Source organism: Myripristis murdjan, chromosome 6 (genome assembly GCF_902150065.1).
Source record: "Myripristis murdjan chromosome 6, fMyrMur1.1, whole genome shotgun sequence".
NCBI classification, from domain to species: Eukaryota; Metazoa; Chordata; class Actinopteri; order Holocentriformes; family Holocentridae; genus Myripristis; species Myripristis murdjan.
The window spans coordinates 34,289,292-34,308,418 of record NC_043985.1 but is presented as its reverse complement, the minus strand read 5'-3'; the positions used below and the strand labels follow the sequence as shown (position 1 = coordinate 34,308,418).

Sequence of the window (19,127 nt, the reverse complement as noted above, 5' to 3'; positions counted from 1 at the left end):
GATAAAGCCTCACCAGGCGGACGTGGAGGACGACATGTGATGCTGCAGCTCAGGTAACACACTTTAAGGAGATTTATTTTACTGATCACAAAAGTAAAAAATGTTGCATGTTGACAACATGTGGGATTATATTTCACTGCTACAGATTGTAAGCATTCATCTGTTTAACTCATCTGAGCATCCACATTAATAATAACTTTTAACTCTGAATTGAAAATCAACCATAACTGAAGTGCTGCAGATGTTACTCACTTTTCGCACGTGGATGTGACTGTAAAAACAACTGCTGACATCACTGTGTTGACACACTGTCGCAGCCCATGACTCCAAATCATCATCATCATCATCATCACCATCATCATCATCATCATCATCATCAACTTATTTATTTAAAACCTCAGAAAACACACTGAGGGAGAACCTTCATCTTCAGTCGTGCCGAGGTCCCTACAAAACACCAAAATACATGGCTATTTCAATTAGGAACAAGGTAAAATTAGCAATGCTAAAAAGTAACAGTGTAAGAATTGAGATGAATAAATAAAACAATAAGAAGAATAAGAATTAGTAAAATTCAGAAAAAAAAATTAAAATTAATGACAATTAATAAGACTAGTGATTAGACCCTGGAACTGTATTAATGAGATCTGAGAGATTCTGGAGGCTGTAAAAATCCACACTGTTTAATTACACACAGAATAATAAAGGTGCTAACTGAGCCAAATGAACCAAAATGAACCTTTTAGCAAGAGGTTCTTTAAATAACCATTTTTCAGAAAGTTCTTTGTGGACCCAACTGGTTCAGTAAAGAAACGTTTTTTTAAATGGCTCTTTGGTAATTTTTCAGAATAAAAGGTTCTCTGGGTGTTTTAAATCAGATGACTGTGTGCAGGTTGAAAACCTGAACATGTTGTTGGCCAGTTCTCCACGTTCCTTGTTCCTTCAGTGGGTTCCAGACGAGCTATTAAAAATGTCAGCTGTGACGCTGTGGCATTTCTCCCTGTTTTCTGATGGTTTATAGACGAAGACATTAATACATTTACTGAGGAAATAATCAACAGTAAACTTGTCTTGGAGTACTCCTGTAAAAGAAACAGTTATTATTGAAAATCTACTTTTTTTTTTTTTTAAAGCTTGTGATTGTTCCCGAGTCTTGGTGTCAGTTTGATTCTGCTCTTCCTCAGCCCGTCCTCCCCAGATCGATCCAGACCCAGGAGCTCAGACCAGGACCTGCAGGGGGAAGATGCTTCATGGAGCCGGAGGCGGCAGGAACCCACCGAGCCGTCTCTCCTCCAAACCCGGATCCGGATCCGCCCGCAGCTGAAGGGCCGACTGTGCAGTTTGACATGGGAGGGCACAGCACTTTGTTTCCTGCTGTTGAGGATGAGGATGAGGAGGATAAAACCCCTCAGCTTCATGCCAAGAACAGCAGCCCATAGCATTACTGTACCACTTTTAAATCTGATGTTTTGCTGTCAAATGTCCACAGAAATATAAAAATCAGAGTGAAATGCTCTTATATTTTGGGTTATGATGGAGTACAGAAGTTGTTAGAACTCCTGAGACTTTTCCAAGTTCAATTCTCATCAGAGTTCGTCGCTCTTCACCACGTCTGAACGAGGTCAGGTGCCCTCCCATCTGCACCTGTAAAAGCCTCCTGCTGAGTTTCCGGTGCCAGCGGCTCTGAGGGAGCACAGGGGGGGGTTTGTCAGCTTGTCTGTTTTTACCAGATGTGTCTCGGTGGTGCAGGGAGTCAAAGTGCCCGAAGGTCCAACTCTGAAAAAAAAGTCAAATTCCCGATCACACTTTGTCACCTCTGTGTTGATTTATTCACAGGAGTCAGTCGACCTTTCAGTTGCAAGAACCTTTTTTTTTTTTTTTTTTTTTTTTTAAACAAATTTCCATGCATTGCCTCTTGTTTATGAATAATCTAATGAATCCAGATATGTAAAATTTATAAAAGGTTAAGGTGACATCTCTGTGAACGGCGCCCACTTGATCCTCAGTCGCCACTGCTAATGTTGGATTGACACACACACACACACACACACACACATACACACACACACACACACACACACACACACACACACACATACACACAAATATTAGCTTACTGACTACATTAGAGTGTGAAAGCACTTCATTGGTTCTGATGACAAAAGCCTTTTTGCAGGTTTGGGGAGAAAAATAAAAATAAGTAAAAGTGACTTTTATTGTCTAGGGCCTGGGTCTTCAACATGGTGGGTCCTTGGAGTTCTGCAGAGGGGACGCCAAATTATTGAGTTAATATGTTTTTTTTTTTGTTTTTTTTTTTATTTCAAATGTCAGAAAACTATACATTAACATAACATACACATTAACACACACACACACACACACACACACACACACACTTCTCCTGGAGCATCTTCTCCCCAACTGGAAACTACAATGACTGTGACTGAATGTAAATATAAAGTGTCCATGTAATATATTAAAAAAATGTCTGTTTCAAAATTGAGAGTTGACAAGATAAAATACTGTGTATGATAGCTCTTTATACTCCAGAAAACAGTGAGAGAAAATAATGGAGAAAATGTGTTGTTGAGGAATTCTGTAATTACATTTCATATCCATATGAGATGCATCGTTTTTAATTGCTTGTTATTTTAATTATTTTCATATATGATCCTGTTTGGACGGGTAGCGTCGTTATTGTAGGAAGTTTTGTTTTGTTATAAAAATCAGCTGATGCCATCCAAAACCTGTTCAGCTGTCCGACTTTGTCAACTACACTGCTGCTTTGACAAAAACAATAAAATGAGATTACATAAGAAACATTCATCATTTTCTTTTAATAACTGTGAAATGGCCCTACATGATTGTTACCTGTATTACACTTTGTTGCAAAATAAATAAATCACAACCTCTACCAAGGCATAAGAAAAAAAAAAAAAAACTACAGGAAAATTGCAGGAAATAGTTTATTTGCATCAATATAACGAAGGCAGCACGGTTAATTTAACTGATTCACTGATTGATTTATTGGTTAAAATGTGACTTGGAGTAGCTTAAAAGTCTAGGTTTGGTATTTTTCAACCCATGCCATATTAAAATATATAATAAAATAACACGCACAACCGCACCTCTAGGTTTAGAGGGGAGAATTTCACCAAAGTAACCAAAAGCACTCACATAGCTAATCACATGCACTGAATTCAATGCTAATTTCCAGCAGGTAGCCAATGGGTGTTCAAAACACAGCAAAAGAATGGGCAAATCTGTTGTAGTTTCAAAGTAGTGAGGTCTGACCACGCAGGCTGACGTCAGTTTTGGATAACATTCCTCACTCACACCTTCAATGATGAACCTTATTTGTACAGGCTGTTAGCCTCTTATCTAAAGCAGCGGGGAGAAATTCTTCCATAACACACGAATGTCGAAAGTCATGGGGGAACCAACAGGTTGACTCACTGACAGTCACTGACTGACGGCCACATTACCAGCCAGAGGTCTGTTTTCTTCTGTTGAGCCTGAATGAGTGCAGATTGTGTGCATGAACCTGATTCCAAGGTGTGGCAGCTGCCTTAGCTCACCATGCCGAGCTGACGCCTGCGCACGTGCGGCCGCTGATGATGTCATCAAGGAGGCAGTGTGACGTCATCACCTCCCACGTGGGCCGCTGATGATGTCACCAAGGAGGCACTGTGACATCATCACCTCCCACGCGGGCAAGTGATGATGTCACCAAGGAGGCATTGTGACATCATCACCATGGTGATGTCATCAGAGGACATATATTCAAAGATCCAACTCACAACCCCACCCCCACCAACATAACCACCCAAAGACACTAAGAGCCAAAGATGGAGAGAGATGCTGCAAAGCCACTCACAGGCTCCCGTTACCGCACAAGGTACAGACACACTCAATTCACCTTTCAACTATCTTCCAGCAGAACAGCAGTGGACACTGTCATGCAAGGGGACACCCCGAAGCAAGACAGTGTCCAAGACATCCGAGACAGTCTGGCCTCTTCTGAGAAGATGCTGCCAAGACAGACAAAAACACAACCCAGTCGCACCGTCTCGCTCCATAAACCAAGCAGCGTGCAGGAGCCTGCAGCTGCAAATAAGACAACCTCAGACACCGCTTTAATGAAGAACTCCGGCAGGGAACTCAAACCCTGGCCCGCAGACCTTGTTAAAATGGTTAAAGAGGACATGACGAAACAGGAAATGGGAATGATCAGCCCACCACAGAGTCCAGTTCACTGTGTCGGTCCCAGCTCCAGTGACGCCGCTGCACAGTCCTCAGATAAAGACGTGACAGTGAGTGTGACGGAGGACTTGACTCACAGCGATCAAGTGGAAGTTTCTGTGATGCGAGCTGGAACTCCTTCCTCAGAAAAAACACTTAGCTTTAGTCCTTCCGCCTGCAAGTTAACAGGCAAAGGAGGGAAGGCACTATCCAAGGAAGAAATTATCCGAAGCATCTTGGATGATACACCTTCCTCTGAAGAGATACTGCCAAAACAGACATTTAAACCAGCTCATCGCTCTGTCTCTCTTATTGTAAAAGACAGCGTGCACTCTGAGCAGGAGTTTGCAGTCGCCAACAAGACAACCTCAGACACCGCCTTAGTGAAGAAATCCGGCAGGGAACTCAAACCCTGGCCCGCAGACCTTGTTCAAATGGTTAAAGAGGACATGATGAAAAAGGAAATGGGAATCGTCAGCCCACCACAGAGTCCAGTTCGCTGTGTCGGTCCCAGCCCCAGTGACGCCGCTGCACAGTCCTCAGATAAAGACGTGACAGTGAACGCAATGGAGGACTTGACTCACAGCAATAATCTGGATGTTTCTGTGATGCAAGCTGAAACTACTTCCTCAGAAAAAACACTTAGCTTTAGTCCTTCTTCCTGCAAGTTAACAGGCAAAGGAGGGAAGGCGCTATCCAAGGAAGAAATTATCCGAAGCATCTTGGATGATACACCTTCCTCTGAAGAGATACTGCCAAAACAGACATTTAAACCAGCTCATCGCTCTGTCTCTCTCATTGTAAAAGACAGTGTGCACTCTGAGCAGGAGTTTGCAGTCGCCAACAAGACAACCTCAGACACCGCCTTAGTGATGAAGTGTGGAAGGGAACTCAAACCCTGGCCCGCAGACCTTGTTGAAATGGTTAAAGAGGACATGACGAAACAGGAAATGGCAATTGTCAGCCCACCACAGAGTCCAGTTTGCTGTGTCGGTCCCAGCTCCAGTGACGCCACTGCACAGTCCTCAGATAAAGACGTGACAGTGAGTGTGACGGAGGACTTGACTCACAGCAATCAAGTGGAAGTTTCTGTGATGCGAGCTGAAACTCCATCTTCCTCAGAAAAAACACTTAGCTTTAGTCCTTCCTCCTGCGATTTAACAGGCAAAGGAAGGAAGGCGCTATCCAGGAAAGAGACTTTCCAATACATCTTGGATAGTCTGGCTTCCTCTGAAGAGATACTGCCAAAGCAGACATTAAAGCAAGCTCATCACTCTGTCTCTCTCATTGTAAAAGACAGTGTGCACTCTGAGCAGGAGTCTGCAGTCGCCAACAAGACAACCTCAGACACTGCCTTAGTGATGAAGTGTGGAAGGGAATTCAAACCCTGGCCTGCAAACCTTGTTAAAATGGTTAAAGAGGACACGACGAAACAGGAAATGGCAATTGTCAGCCCACCACAGAGTCCAGTTCGCTGTGTTGGTCCCAGCTCCAGTGACGCTGCTGCACAGTCCTCAGATAAAGACGTGACAGTGAGTGTGACGAAGGACTTGACTCTTGGCGATCAAGTAGATGTTTCTGTGATGCGAGCTGAAACTCCTTCCTCAGAAAAAACACTTAGCTTTATTCCGTCCTCTGGCGATTTAACAGGCAAAGGAAGGAAGGCGCTATCCAGGAAAGAGACTTTCCAATACATCTTGGATAGTCTGGCTTCCTCTGAAGAGATACTGCCAAAGCAGACATTTAAACCAGCTCATCGCTCTGTCTCTCTCATTGTAAAAGACAGCATGCACTCTGAGCAGGCGTCTGCAGTCGCCAACAAGACAACCTCAGACACCGCCTTAGTGAAGAAGTGTGGAAGGGAACTCAAACCCTGGCCTGCTGAACCTACTAAAATGGTTAAAGAGGACATGACGAAACGACAAATGGCAATCATCAGCCCACCACAGAGTCCAGTTCACTGTGTCGGTCCCAGCCCCAGTGACACCACTGCACAGTCCTCAGATAAGGACGTGACAGTGAGTGCAATGGAGGACGTGAGTCTCAGTGATAATCTGGATGTTTCTGTGGTGACAGCTCAAGCTCAGGCTTCTGAAAATAAACCTAAGCCACCACCTGAAGGCAAGGTACATGATTGGGTCGCCATTCAGTTTCTTAGAGACACAGGAATCTCCCTCAAAGAAGCTATTTCACAAGGTCTGGATGTCACAGAGGTCTATGAGGAGGTGTTCAACAGTTTAGTTTTAAAGGTTGGAACAGAGAACTTCATCAGGAAATTTAAAGACAATGATGAATTGATGCTCACTCAGCTAGGGGAAGTTGTTTGTCGAAACCTCAAAGCCTTGTATTTTGGGATCATCAGGGCCAGGTCCCAGTCACAGACGCCCCAGGAGATCATCAAGGAAAATGTTCCCGCTGAGCAGCAAGATGAGCAGAGCACTACTTCCATCACCAACAATCCCACAAAAAAGAAGTCCTCCCTCTTCTCCAGGATGAGGAAAGGCTTCTGCAAACTCTTTAGAAACACTCAAGATGAAGGTTCGGCGATGACAGCTGAAACTACGGCTTCCTTGGAACAAACATCACCGAAACAAACACCAGAGCAACGCAAGCAAACCCCCAAGAAAAGAGGTTCGGCGACGACAGCTGAAACTATGGCTTCCTTGGAACAAACATCACCGAAACAAACACCGGAGCAATGCAAGCAAACGCCCAAGAAAAAGATCCGTTTGCCCTGCTTCTGCAAACTCTTCAAGAAAAGCAAGAAGTGACCAACTCCACCAACAGTCAGACTCCTAAGAACAATGTCACTGTATAAAACATTTGTAATATTAGGCTAATAAAATCCTCATAAAATTAATTATGTTCTGTTGAAAATGAATTTGTGTTCCTGATACTGCAAATAACTGAGTCAGTTTTACCTGTTTTTAAATACATTTTACCCGTCAGCTCCTGATATTTGGATTTTGATTATATGCTGTGAAATCGTTTGCACCCCCATATGATTTGAAAAATGGTTTGGTGCAATGTAGGGAAATGCCTAGAAACTGAGGTCTAACTGGAACACCAAAAAGGTGAATCTTTATACCCCTGTTTAACATACTACTTAAAAAAATACATACTGAACATGGCCAAACATATGACAGGAATACTTCAGTATGTCTGTATTAGTTAAGTGTGTATATGTGTGTCAGTTTCCATGCCAGACAAATGTCGTTAGGGTTAGGCAGGTAGGATTAGGGTTAGGTTTATGGTAATCCCCAGAAAATGAATGTAAATCAATGTCAAATCAAATCAAATCAAATCAAATCAAATCAATGTCCTCTGAAGTGATAGAGGCACAACTGTGTGTGTATGTGCGTGTGTGTGTGTGTGTGTGTGTGTGTGTGTGTGTGTGTGTGTGTGTGTGTGAGTGAGAGAAAATATTGTCACCGTATAAGACAATGTGTAATATTGGCTCGATTAAATTCTCCATAAAATTACTGGCATCTCAACCAATCAGAGCAATTTGTTTTGGCACACATGAACAGGAAAAGAAAAGAAGTGCGGGGACAGAAAATGGAGGAGGATTCGGGTACATAGATCTTAAATGGACATTTTCATCTTAAATCTCTGCCAGACGGTGGAGTTGATAAAGTCAAATTATCTGTAACCACTGCAAAGCTGAGTTTTCTTATCTTCAAAGTACGTCGAGTTTAAAGCACCACATAAAAAAAAGGGCACACCACTGATGTGGACAAAGCACCCTCCCAAAACAGTAGAGGGAAGCTTCGACAGACTACGTCACGTTGTACATCTACATTGTTATTTAGATATTTGTTTTTTATATTATATTTTGAGTTAAGATTTCAAAGAAATATTTTGTTGACTGCTACCATGTAAAGGGAAGGTTCATTGCTGCTACAGAGCATCCTATTTGTTGAAAGTGTTATTGCACTTTGGATATCTAATTTATTTTAGAATAAAAATGTTCAACACACTACTTGAACTCTGAATTCATTATTACATTTTGAGCATAAAAATGTGATAAAAAAATGTGATTAATTGCGATTAATTGTAGACAGATCTTGCGATTAATCACAATTAAAATTTTTAACCGTTGCCAAACACTAGTTGTAAGTAAAGTTCACTAAATGAGTTCAACAAGATGTGTCATAAATGAGTAAATCCATAAGCTAACCTCCTTCTCTGCTCCTCGGCTGGGAGCTCAGCCTGCTCTCGGGCTGGGGAGATTCTATTCTGTTTAAAAAGAAAACATCTGAAGATTCACAAATATTGTCTGCACAAAGTCTGATAAAACGCTCAGAGACAAAGGGAGAGCGGCCTCTGCCCCAAATCACCCCAAAGTGCCCAGACGGTCATCCTGAGGTATCGATAAGTTTCTGGGTAACAGTTTGAGCACTTTTTTTGGGTACTTTTATGACCAGGGCACCCTCATTTTCAGCCTTAAAACATTCCAACCTAATAAATCAAACCGTGCTTTCTGACACGTCTTCTGACTCCGCGGCATTCGTGCCGTCATCTTGACACAAATGAACGCTTTGAAGAAGAAAAGGGGGGGAAACCAAAGAAAAGACCACAGCAAAGTTTTCCCACATGAACTCTGTGCTGTTGCAAGCCGGGGGAAAAAAAGCCACCCCTCAGACAGCATTTGTTTTACTGTTGACAATTTTAATCCAAGCTTTATTTAACCAGAAAAGTAAATTAAGAACATTTTGTTATTTACAGTGATGGCTTGGCAAGACGTAAAAATGACTGCTGAGAGGACGCTGAGAGAAAGGGGAGAGAAAATAGAAGATAAAGTAATAACAGCGATGATAATAAGAGAAAATATGACAAGGAGACGAGATAAGGCGGCACAATAAAAGAACACAATAAAAATACTAAAGCAACAGACAGCTGCAATAAAAACACTCAGCTTGATATCAAACAGTATGTGTGTGTGTGTGTGTGTATGTGTGTGTGTGTGTGTGTTAACTGCATCAGCACACACACAGTTGATCATGTGAGCGCTTGTTAATCAATCACAATAAAACACACAGCTCAGTGTTTCCTGCTGACTGAAGGGCAGCTGCTGTTGTTCTGATTCATTAAGACTCGGGCCGACCTCTGACACCCGGGGTGTTTGCAGTGCATGCTGGGTACGGGGATCTGTGTAAATAACGAAACCGCGCTCCTGCTGCACCACGACCGCTTGGGACGAGCGCTGGGAAGCAAAAACACACACTCAGGAAAGCAGAGGAAGCAGATTCATGAGGAGGTAAGGCTCTTAACACACCAAAACACTGAATGCACACACACACACACACACACACACACACACACACACACACACAGCCTGGTGGCACACTGTCATATCAACAATATTTTCCAGAAATATCAGATGTGTGTGTGTATAAATGTGTTTCTGCTGCTTTACAGTTTAGGAGAGTTCAGAAAGTCGTATAAGTTTTTATACTTTTCCCTTTCAGAGGTTTAGTGCACATCATTGCTGCTGTTTTTCTTTTTCTTTTTTTTTTTTTTTTGGAGCTGTTATCTTTGTGGGTAAAGTGTCGCTGCTGTTTACTTGACCCAGTGTCCGCTGCTCCTGCTGCCTGCCTTTTCACAGACAGTTTAAAGCGGCAAGAGAAGGCCAGACTTTGATGATACAAATCCAGACATCGCTGCAGTGAAACTCCCAGCAGAGCGACCTGGACTCACTGGGGGGAAATCCTCAGACAGAGAGAGACGGATCCAAGTCTTTAAGGAACACTCCCCTTTTCCCGACGTCCCCAGACTGAGAGCAGATGTCGGACACCGTGTCCACCTGTGGACGCCCAGTGGTTCAGGTGAAACTGGTGTCCAACATCTGCCCTGCGTTCCAAATCGCATACTTATACTTTTTACTTTTAGTATGTACTGCAGCTGCCCTTACAAAGTATGTATAGTTTAGTATGAAATATGCATGCTAATTCTTTTTTCCCCTACTAAATAGTATGGTAGTGTGAGTACTGGAACGCAGGGAATGGTCTCAGTCTGGGGACGTCGGGATTTTGTCTGAAAAACGTGGTAGTGCTCGTTGTAAGAGTTCAGTTGGCTCTGCTAACATGTGACAGCACACCGCTTTGTCAGTAGCTGGGTTTCCATCCACCTATTTTTATTCGCATTTTCAGAAATTGCGAAAAAAAAACTTGGATGGAAACGCCAGAAATTCGAAAAACGGCCGAAAATTCGCAAAAAAGTTTTAACGCTCGGAGGGGGTGGATTTCTCAGCGTATCGATAAAAGAAAATGCGACTTTTTGCTGTGGAAACAGGTTTTGCGAATAAACGATGACTGGACCGGATACCACGTCACACTTCTACGCTACAGTCTTATTATTAGTTGTTGTTATTATTATTAGTCTCTTATTCCTTATTTAGGATGGTTGGGTACGAAGTTAGTGCTGCCAAAACAGTAAGCAGACTTCTCCCAAGAGCCGACAAGTTCAGCAGGAATCTGTCCCTGATCAGCTGTTGAGTGTCAGCTGAGTGTTTGGCTCACTCACTACTCCCTACTCCCTCTATAGGGAATTCAATGTTGTTCAGTGTTGTTGTTGTTGTTGTTGTTCAGTGGACACAGACGCTATCTTATGGCGTCATCTCACGGCACACTCAAAACTAATCAAAACTAAACAAAACTAATGGAAACAGGCATAAATTCGCATTTTCTTTTGCGCATTTTGACAAAATTCGCTCAAAAATTTCGATATATTTGGATGGAAACCCAGCTAGTGAAATCAGATTTATTTACTGCCCAGATTCTGTGTATCTGTGGGGTCTGATCGGATCATTGATCAGCACTGATTTTAGATCCTGACATCTCTGGCTTTCAAGACTCGCCTGTGTTGTTTGCTATGATCAATCAGTCTGATTGACTTCTAATTGTCCCCCCATGTTTGAAGCCATGATCCATGAAGGGTTATAGATGTGTCTCTGTGTGATTCCTGGGGTTGTGACGATCATCATATATTTTTATGCTGATCATCATCATTCAAAATGATCAGCATAACCGGTTGGATGGTGTGTGTGTGTGTGTGTGTGTGTGTGTGTGTTACCTGGCTTCACAGACAGGTAAGCATCCAGAATGAGCTGCTCAGTGTCCGTCTCTGTGAAACGTCCCGTCACCAGGTGTTTTATCATTAACTCAGTCAAACTGGCTCTGTCCCGCTGAGGCTGTTATGATGCTCCTGACAGGATTTTTTATTTTTCGTTGTGCTCGCCTGTTTCGCTGCCTCCTTTTTTTTTTTTTTTTTTTTTTTTTACTGCAAATTCATTAGATTGGTTCCTCCGGAGCAGCTGGTTCTCCATTTTCACCGGCATAAATCCAAAACAGTTGCCAAGCTGCCCATGTTACCTTTGGTTTTCCCACGAGCAGCTTCTCGTGTCAGAGGGCAGTGACAGTCCAGGTTTTGATGTTGGGTTTCAAAGCGGCTGCAGTGCCTCACAGAGACCTTTTCCTTTTATTTCCTTTTATTTTCCTTTTAAAAGGTGGAGATGCACTGCAAAAAACAAAACATACACAGTACAGGCCAAAAGTTTGGACACACCTTCTCATTCAATGCGTTTTCTTTATTTTCATGACTATTTACATTGTAGATTCTCACTGAAGGAATCAAAACTATGAATGAACACATGTGGAGTTATGTACTTAACAAAAAAAGGTGAAATAACTGAAAACATGTTTTATGTTCTAGTTTCTTCAAAATAGCCACCCTTTGCTCTGATTACTGCTTTGCACACTCTTGGCATTCTCTCCATGAGCTTCAAGAGGTAGTCACCTGAAATGGTTTTCCAACAGTCTTGAAGGAGTTCCCAGAGGTGTTTAGCACTTGTTGGCCCCTTTGCCTTCACTCTGCGGTCCAGCTCACCCCAAACCATCTGGATTGGGTTCAGGTCCGGTGACTGTGGAGGCCAGGTCATCTGCCGCAGCACTCCATCACTCTCCTTCTTGCACTGCAAATTTGAAAACGCAAATTTAACACCCTCAGAGTTGAAATCAACACTGACTCGGGGTTTATATGGGAACCACTGGTTAAGTGTTAAATTAACACTTTTGAAAGTGTTAAAATTATTAACACTGTGACAGTGTTACCAAACAAACTCTTAGAGTGTAAAATATTAACACCACGATAGATGACAAGAACACTAGATTAGTGTTCAAAGTTCACTAATTATTGACACCAACAGAGTTAACTATTCAACACTGCACCAGTATTCAATTTACATTTTGTGGTGTTAAATGTACATTTAACTAGTGTTTACTAGACTACTGATAAGGTGTACATTGTCCACTGAGATTAACACTATTAAGAGTTAAAAATGTACAATCTATAAGTGTTAATCTAATCATCCACCACCCATGTACAATAATCACTCCAAAAAGTACTGCAATGAAAAATATTTTATTTTTCTTTGACAGGGGCTTCACTTTAAATCTGACAGGGTGCAGGCCACTCCTAAAACCCTGTACAGTACTGCCCAAAACATGAGGTAGCTCTTAAGTGTTGCTTACCCTATACAATGCAGCTGTCTGGCACAACATAGAAAAACGAGTCTGTACCATAAGACAATTGAACATCAAAGGGCTTGAAGTATCTCAAGTCATGAGGTGTAACAACTGAAACATTATGAATATTGTCAACAACATGAAATGCATGAAAGTGCTCCACAAATGAGGTCTCCATTTCAGATACCAAAAAATAAACTTCTTTTCTAAGAAATATGCACACAATCTTGTTGAACACTGGCATCTCATTAACAACATCTGTGCAAACAACAAGACCGTGGTGATACTCAATGCCATTATGTTTGATCCAGGTTGTAACATTTATTTCACTTGACATATCGATATGAAAATACTCTGAAACCAAATCACCATTTTCAACATCAGTCAGAATTTTCGATTTGACAGGCCCAGACTCAATACCTTTGGCGGACAGTGATTCCCAATGATAGGCAACGGCCATTTGGTGTTTCTTTGCAAGGGACTTTGTTATGTTCTTGAAGTTTTTAATGCTAGACTTAAAGAATTTGTGTTTAGCTTCATACCTCATACTCCAAACATGTACTAAAGGACCAATTTGGCGAATACATTCAGGATAATGGATCATGAAGTGATGTTTTGGGATCAAAGTATTTTCAGGATATAAAATTGTAAATAATCGGTGGTGCTCTTCAATAAGATGTTTTAAAAATACAGTCATTCCCTCAGTAACACATGGGGAAAATACTATGTTCACAATATGCAACAACAGTAACAACAAATGCCAGTGTGTGTCACCTTCTGGAACAACATCTCCGAAGATTAGTGGGAGATTTCGAATAAGGCACAATGTTTGACTGGCATTAAGCCCAATACCACTGCCACTGCAAAACATATTAATGTGTGTTGGACGATTTTTTTTATCCATGAAGCCATAGTTGAATGCATATACACGTTGGAGTATGTTTTCATTAGAAATAAAGTTCTGATTCAAATACTCAAACAACAACTTAATCTCATATTGTCCTACACCTTCTAAGATATCGTGCATTATATCAAACACAAAATTATCGGATACATTGAAGTATGACAATGAATTAAGTATACTATTGCGTTTGAGCCCAAAACAAGAATTTTCCCTTGGATTCTCAACAAGGTAACTGTAATGCTGCTCACTGGTTAATTTGGTTCGCAAAATCACACGTGGATCACTTTCGCTAAACACTGTTTGAGCTGCTGCTTTATCAATGAGACACATTCTGCAGTAATGGTGTGCAGAGAAAGACTCAACATAACCCAGAATTGAGTTCAGACCTAAATTGTCACCTGTTACTTGTGCAATGGTGCCAAAAACAGGTTCTTCAGCAAATGACACTTTCATTCCATTGCTCTCTAATACTTTAACATCTTCTACAAATGGAGTAAGTATTTTGTCAATACCATATTTTTTTGCATCTTGCGAATGAAACAAAGAAATTAGGTGGATGTTCATCAGGGATGAGTTTAGACATGGTGGCAAATTGCGGAGGGTAAAATATAGACATCCTAGCTTATGAATACCTTGTTTTGACCCTAGTGGATTTGATGTTTCAAAGTCATCATAATAAACTTGAATTTGCAATGCATTTTTTGATTTTGAATACAATGCATGATTTCTGTAGTATTTTCCATCACAGAAATCCTGGTATAAAGTACTAACAGCAGCAGATTTATTAATCTGATAACAGATTTCTTCATTCTTGAAAATAAACTCTAATGTTTTTAACAAGGGTATGTACATGAAAGTGTCATTTACTGGTACCTGCTCATATACTCCAGATATCTTGTTTCTCTTTGAATCATATCTCACTCCTAAGTGAATTTCTAGTGGTTCAACAACACCCCATTTCTCACTAAAATACTTTGTCCATTTAGAATTTGTGTTCAAGTCACAAAAAGGATTGAAAGTATTGTTGAAGACTTCTTCCACTGCACTTCTACTGGGATTTTCAGCAGGCACTGCATTTAACACTTGTTCTTTAAGATTTGCATGAACTTCATTGACATACTCCTCCATGCTTTCAACGACAGATAACACAACATTATTGGCAACACCACTGCCCTGTAACTTTGCAATGATTGAAGCACACATGTGTTTTGCTTGATCTTTTGACATCCCAGATGTTGAAGGTTGATTTATCAAATCAAGGTCCATGTCAGAGGTATCCTGTTGTGAGCTCTGTCCACCCAAGTCTGACTGATTTGGTGTTGGGATATTATCATTGCTTGTCCCCATGTCAACAATACTATGACAACCATTTAAATGCTTCCTAAAACCTGCAAAACTTTTAAACTGCAAGGAACATCCTTCTTGAGCACAAGTAACAACAAACTTTTTGCCTGGATACAACCCATGAAAAAATTTAAGGTGCTGAATTAATGCACTAGGTGCATCATGCAAAGATCTACAAATATAACATCTATACATAGTTCAAGAACTCTGCTTTTAGTTTCTTATTCGTAAACCAGGCTTTATGCCATTTGGCTTTCTTTGATAACAGAAATGCTACAGACTAAGGAAATTATACTTTTGCCAAAATATGACCTCTGCAAAAACAACAAAACAAAAAACAAAGTGCTGACTATATGCACCAAGTGCATTGTGCAATTGCATACAAATGTTGCATGTAATTTAAGGAACTTGGCTCTTAGCTCCTGTTCATAAACTTGGCTCTCAACTCCTTCACCTTTGGACTCTCTTTAGTGGTGTCAACATCAATACTGTAGACTGTTGTTTGAAGGAATGTGTACATGTTGTTGAGAGCATCATCATAACTTACACTGAAAACGAAGTGCACTTTAAAAAGTTCATCAAAGGCTGCCAATGATGTGGCTCCCTGGCAGGGGATGAGCTTCTTGTCCATCACAACGTAGTAAGCACTGATGGCCTGTTTGGAGGTTCCAGAAGCAAGAAGATACGGTTGGCGATGTCCCTCCTGGTTCTCTAGGTGTTCTTGAAGGCTTCTGCATGACTGTGGGAAAAAAAAAACACTTGTCAAGTTGTATTTTTACTGTTATCTAATTATGTGAGACATTTTCCACTTAAATCCCAAAACACGGCCCTGTACTTACCTTGTGAAACACAACTAGATGGTCCATGGCTTGAGCTGCGCTGATCTTCTGTGTTTTCTTTTTGTTAGGCTGAGGTGGTAGGATATGCAGGAGCAGTAGCAAAGATGCCATGTCGCTGTCCCACTCTGTAAGAAGAAGAAAGGGAACCAATGGACCATCCTGTTTCATCAACTGTTTAGTTCAAGTCACATCTTATGGACTACTTATGGATAGTCAGTGTAGTAACTATAACAGATGGTGACTGTCATGCCCCGAATTTTGAGCAGTAGAGAGGAGTATCAGCAAGGACACTAAGAAATGAACTGCTATGGACAGGGCCTTCCCAGCAGTACATGCTTAGCCTCTGCCAGTACTCATTTCCAGTGTTGGGAATAACGCCGTTATAAATAACACCGTTACGTAACAGCGTTATTTTTTCAGTAACGGGGTAATCTAACTAATTATTTTTTGTGCCGTTACAACGTCGTTACCGTTACTGACGGTCAAATGCGGCGCGTTACTATGAATAAATTGAGGAAACTACCAGCCGTAGCGAGCCTACTCTGCTCTGCTTATTTGTCATCCAAGACTTGAGGTGCGTTCAGGTTCGAGAATAGCGTACGACTTCTTACGACTCCCGGCTGTTTGTCCCTGCTCATTCAATTAGACAATGCGCTCCAAACGCTCCGAACGCACTCCCTGGCTAGATGCGATAGAAGTGATTGTGATTGGCTAAGGGGTAGAGTCATGTGTCATGGTAAGCCAATCAGAGCCAGTGTTTTCACACACAAACTGGAACAGCGCGTGCGGCAAACACACACACACACAAAACAGAGATGCGACGATATGATGGCAGAGCAATCTGTGGAAAACTTGACCTTTAGGAGGTGGAGATACAAGCACTACTTCAAATTTGTCGAAATTTACTGTTTACTTTTGTTCCAAGTGCATTTGAAGTGTAGGATAAATCTGTTGCTGTCTGCTGAGGTGCAGTAAATATTTACAAGGTTCTTTAATACAGGTACCTGTCTGTTCTTCTCTATTCAACTGACTGGAATACTGCTCAGAAAATTTCAAATCCTTTGACATACAACAACTTCTTTTTAAAGTAACGAAAATAGTTACTTTCCACGGTAACTTGTTACTTTTATTATAGAGTAATTCAGTTACTATCTCAGTTACTTTTTGGAAGAAGTAGTGAGAAACTATAACTAATTACTTTTTTAAAGTAACGTGCCCAACACTGCTCATTTCTGCTTCTCCAAACTGGATGGTGCTGACCAACACCTACTCAAGTCGTGCAGTCACTATGGAGAGGTACCTTATACAAACACACTTAAGATAATCCGAACTATCCACTTAAGTACTGCATAGAACAATACATTAATTTCATTTGGCATTTAACTGAATACCTGGGCGATCCTCAGAGAATGCATCATTGTTCGGATTCTTGGCAGACTTCAGCAAACTCTGGAGCACAGGGGTGGTTGTAAGGCTCTCTGCTTCTCTGATCACCTTTCCTTTGAAGGACGTATGCCACTTCTCAAGCAGTTTAGCAGCCGTTTCTGGTCCAAAGAGGAGGCTGAAATCTTGATGTATCTGCAGAGAGAAATGGAAGATGTGTAGTAAAATTCACATTCTGGCAATCACAAGCTTTTGGCCATGAATGGTGGATGCCTACACTTACCAGCCCTTTAATGTCCAGCAGCCTTGGAAACACTGAGAGTATGTTGTGAGACTCATCAGGATTGTGGATGAGGTGCTGCCTGTATTCAAAGGTCTCCTTCATCTTCTGCAGGATGATTTCTCTGTCACTTGTGTGGTTCATCAAGGATATGACCTCTTTACAGCGCTCTTCATCCAGCTGGCCACGAATCTGAGGCAGCTCCCTCTCCTGTCTTGGACCACCTCCTCCTGTCTGTATTTTTGGTTCCTTGGACCCAAGCTTTGTCTTTCTCTGAATTGTCTTGAGCCGCCACGCCAAGAAGCCAGAGCCACTTTGGCTGTCGTAAAAATGTTCCTAACCAGGGACAGACAACATCAAGTTACTTCATAATTAGCCATAGGAGGAACCCACTTGTAACAGTGTTCAAAAGTATGAATCCAAAAATGACCATGAAGTTAAATAAACACCTTTCAGAAACAGACGAACAACAAAACTGACAACAAAAATGGAAGGACTGTTGTGTTTAATGCAGTACTTTTATCAAAGTGGATCCAATAAACTGGTAAATTACTATTTTTGTGCATTAATAATAAAAGGAGCACTGTCCAGTGTCAAGCTCATTCTGTGTGTGTGTGTGTGTGTGTGTGTGTATATATATATATGTATATATATATATATATATATATATATATAAAAACTTACATATCCTTTCCTGGATAGGGGATCCTTCAGTGCAGGAAATAAAGTCACGATTCCCAGTGCATATTTCTCTTTAGTAACGCGCTGAGGGATTCTCCTGCAATGAAAAAAAAACAAACACGGAAATGCCAATTACAACATTATCTAAGTAATGTGAGTCATCTAGTGCAGAGTTTAGCTTTTAACTGTCATAGCTGCCTTTTTCTTATTCCTCGTTCAAGCAAAAATTAAGTCTTTTCACAATTCATCATTAGTAACATACTATCAATTTGGCCCCAACCAACCTAAATCTTAGTAATTATTCAGTATGTAAATTCATTTAAAACGGAAAAAACTTACAAAGGTGGTAACAACTTAACTGTGGTGTCATCAACTTACCCTTCTGTCTCGACCATGTGTGCCGCAAGAATGTTTACCATCTGCCTTCTTCTAGTGTCACAGAGTGTCTCCGTTTCTTCATATTCTTCAAGCACTGTCGTCCCTCCTGGTTTCATCTGCAGAATCTGTTTTATCAGCTAAACAGATTACGACAGCTGTTATGATATAAACCTAGAGAGGCAAACTAGTTTGCAGCATCATTATAGCCAAACTTTAATGATTAAATCATGGCAAAGCTAAAAGGAAAATCCAGATTTTTATGAGTGCAAAATCAAGCTTTCGAGGTACTGTACTGGTGGGTTTTTTTGTATCAAGCACCTGAAATAAATCAAAAAGGGGACAGTTACAATGATGAAACTTACATCTCTGGCTGAAGAACTGGCTTCTTCATCACCCCTCTTTCGCTTGGATGGTCTTGATGTTTCACCGTCACTGCTACTAATGGACACAGAGAGGACACTCCCACTGGGTGAAGATAGTGGTGTGGAAGGAGATGACTGAGATGGGCCTGAATCTAATAACAAAAGATTAAAATCACACACAATTCACCT

General features: G+C 41.2%; 1 protein-coding gene and 1 long non-coding RNA gene across 2 annotated transcripts; both read right to left on the bottom strand.

The window, feature by feature from the left end:
* Positions 1-956: 956 nt before the first annotated feature.
* LOC115361145 (uncharacterized) lies at positions 957-12,104 on the bottom strand. The gene is made up of 3 exons (XR_003928384.1): positions 12,040-12,104; positions 11,317-11,760; positions 957-1,776 (listed from the first exon to the last, which is right to left on the bottom strand). It is a non-coding gene; the product is annotated as an uncharacterized LOC115361145 (long non-coding RNA).
* A 3,303-nt stretch (positions 12,105-15,407) lies between these two features.
* Positions 15,408-18,674, bottom strand: LOC115361135 (uncharacterized). Its single transcript, XM_030054446.1, has 6 exons — positions 18,577-18,674; positions 18,202-18,295; positions 17,521-17,853; positions 17,246-17,432; positions 15,855-15,979; positions 15,408-15,754 (listed from the first exon to the last, which is right to left on the bottom strand). The coding sequence occupies exons 1-6, from the start codon at positions 18,615-18,617 to the stop codon at positions 15,431-15,433; spliced, it is 1,104 nt and encodes a 367-aa protein (XP_029910306.1). The 5' UTR covers positions 18,618-18,674; the 3' UTR covers positions 15,408-15,430.
* Between the last annotated feature and the right edge of the window lie 453 nt (positions 18,675-19,127).

Excerpts from the sequence above, each read along its gene's own strand:
- LOC115361135 (XM_030054446.1), bottom strand. The coding sequence starts at position 18,617 with ATGGTAAACATTCTTGCGGCACACATGGTCGAGACAGAAGG. Across the intron at positions 18,296-18,576 it reads CACATGGTCGAGACAGAAGG|GAGAATCCCTCAGCGCGTTA; the intron begins GTAAGTTGATGA and ends TTTTCATTGCAG. Across the intron at positions 15,980-17,245 it reads ATTCTCTGAGGATCGCCCAG|AGTGGGACAGCGACATGGCA; the intron begins GTATTCAGTTAA and ends TTCTTCTTACAG.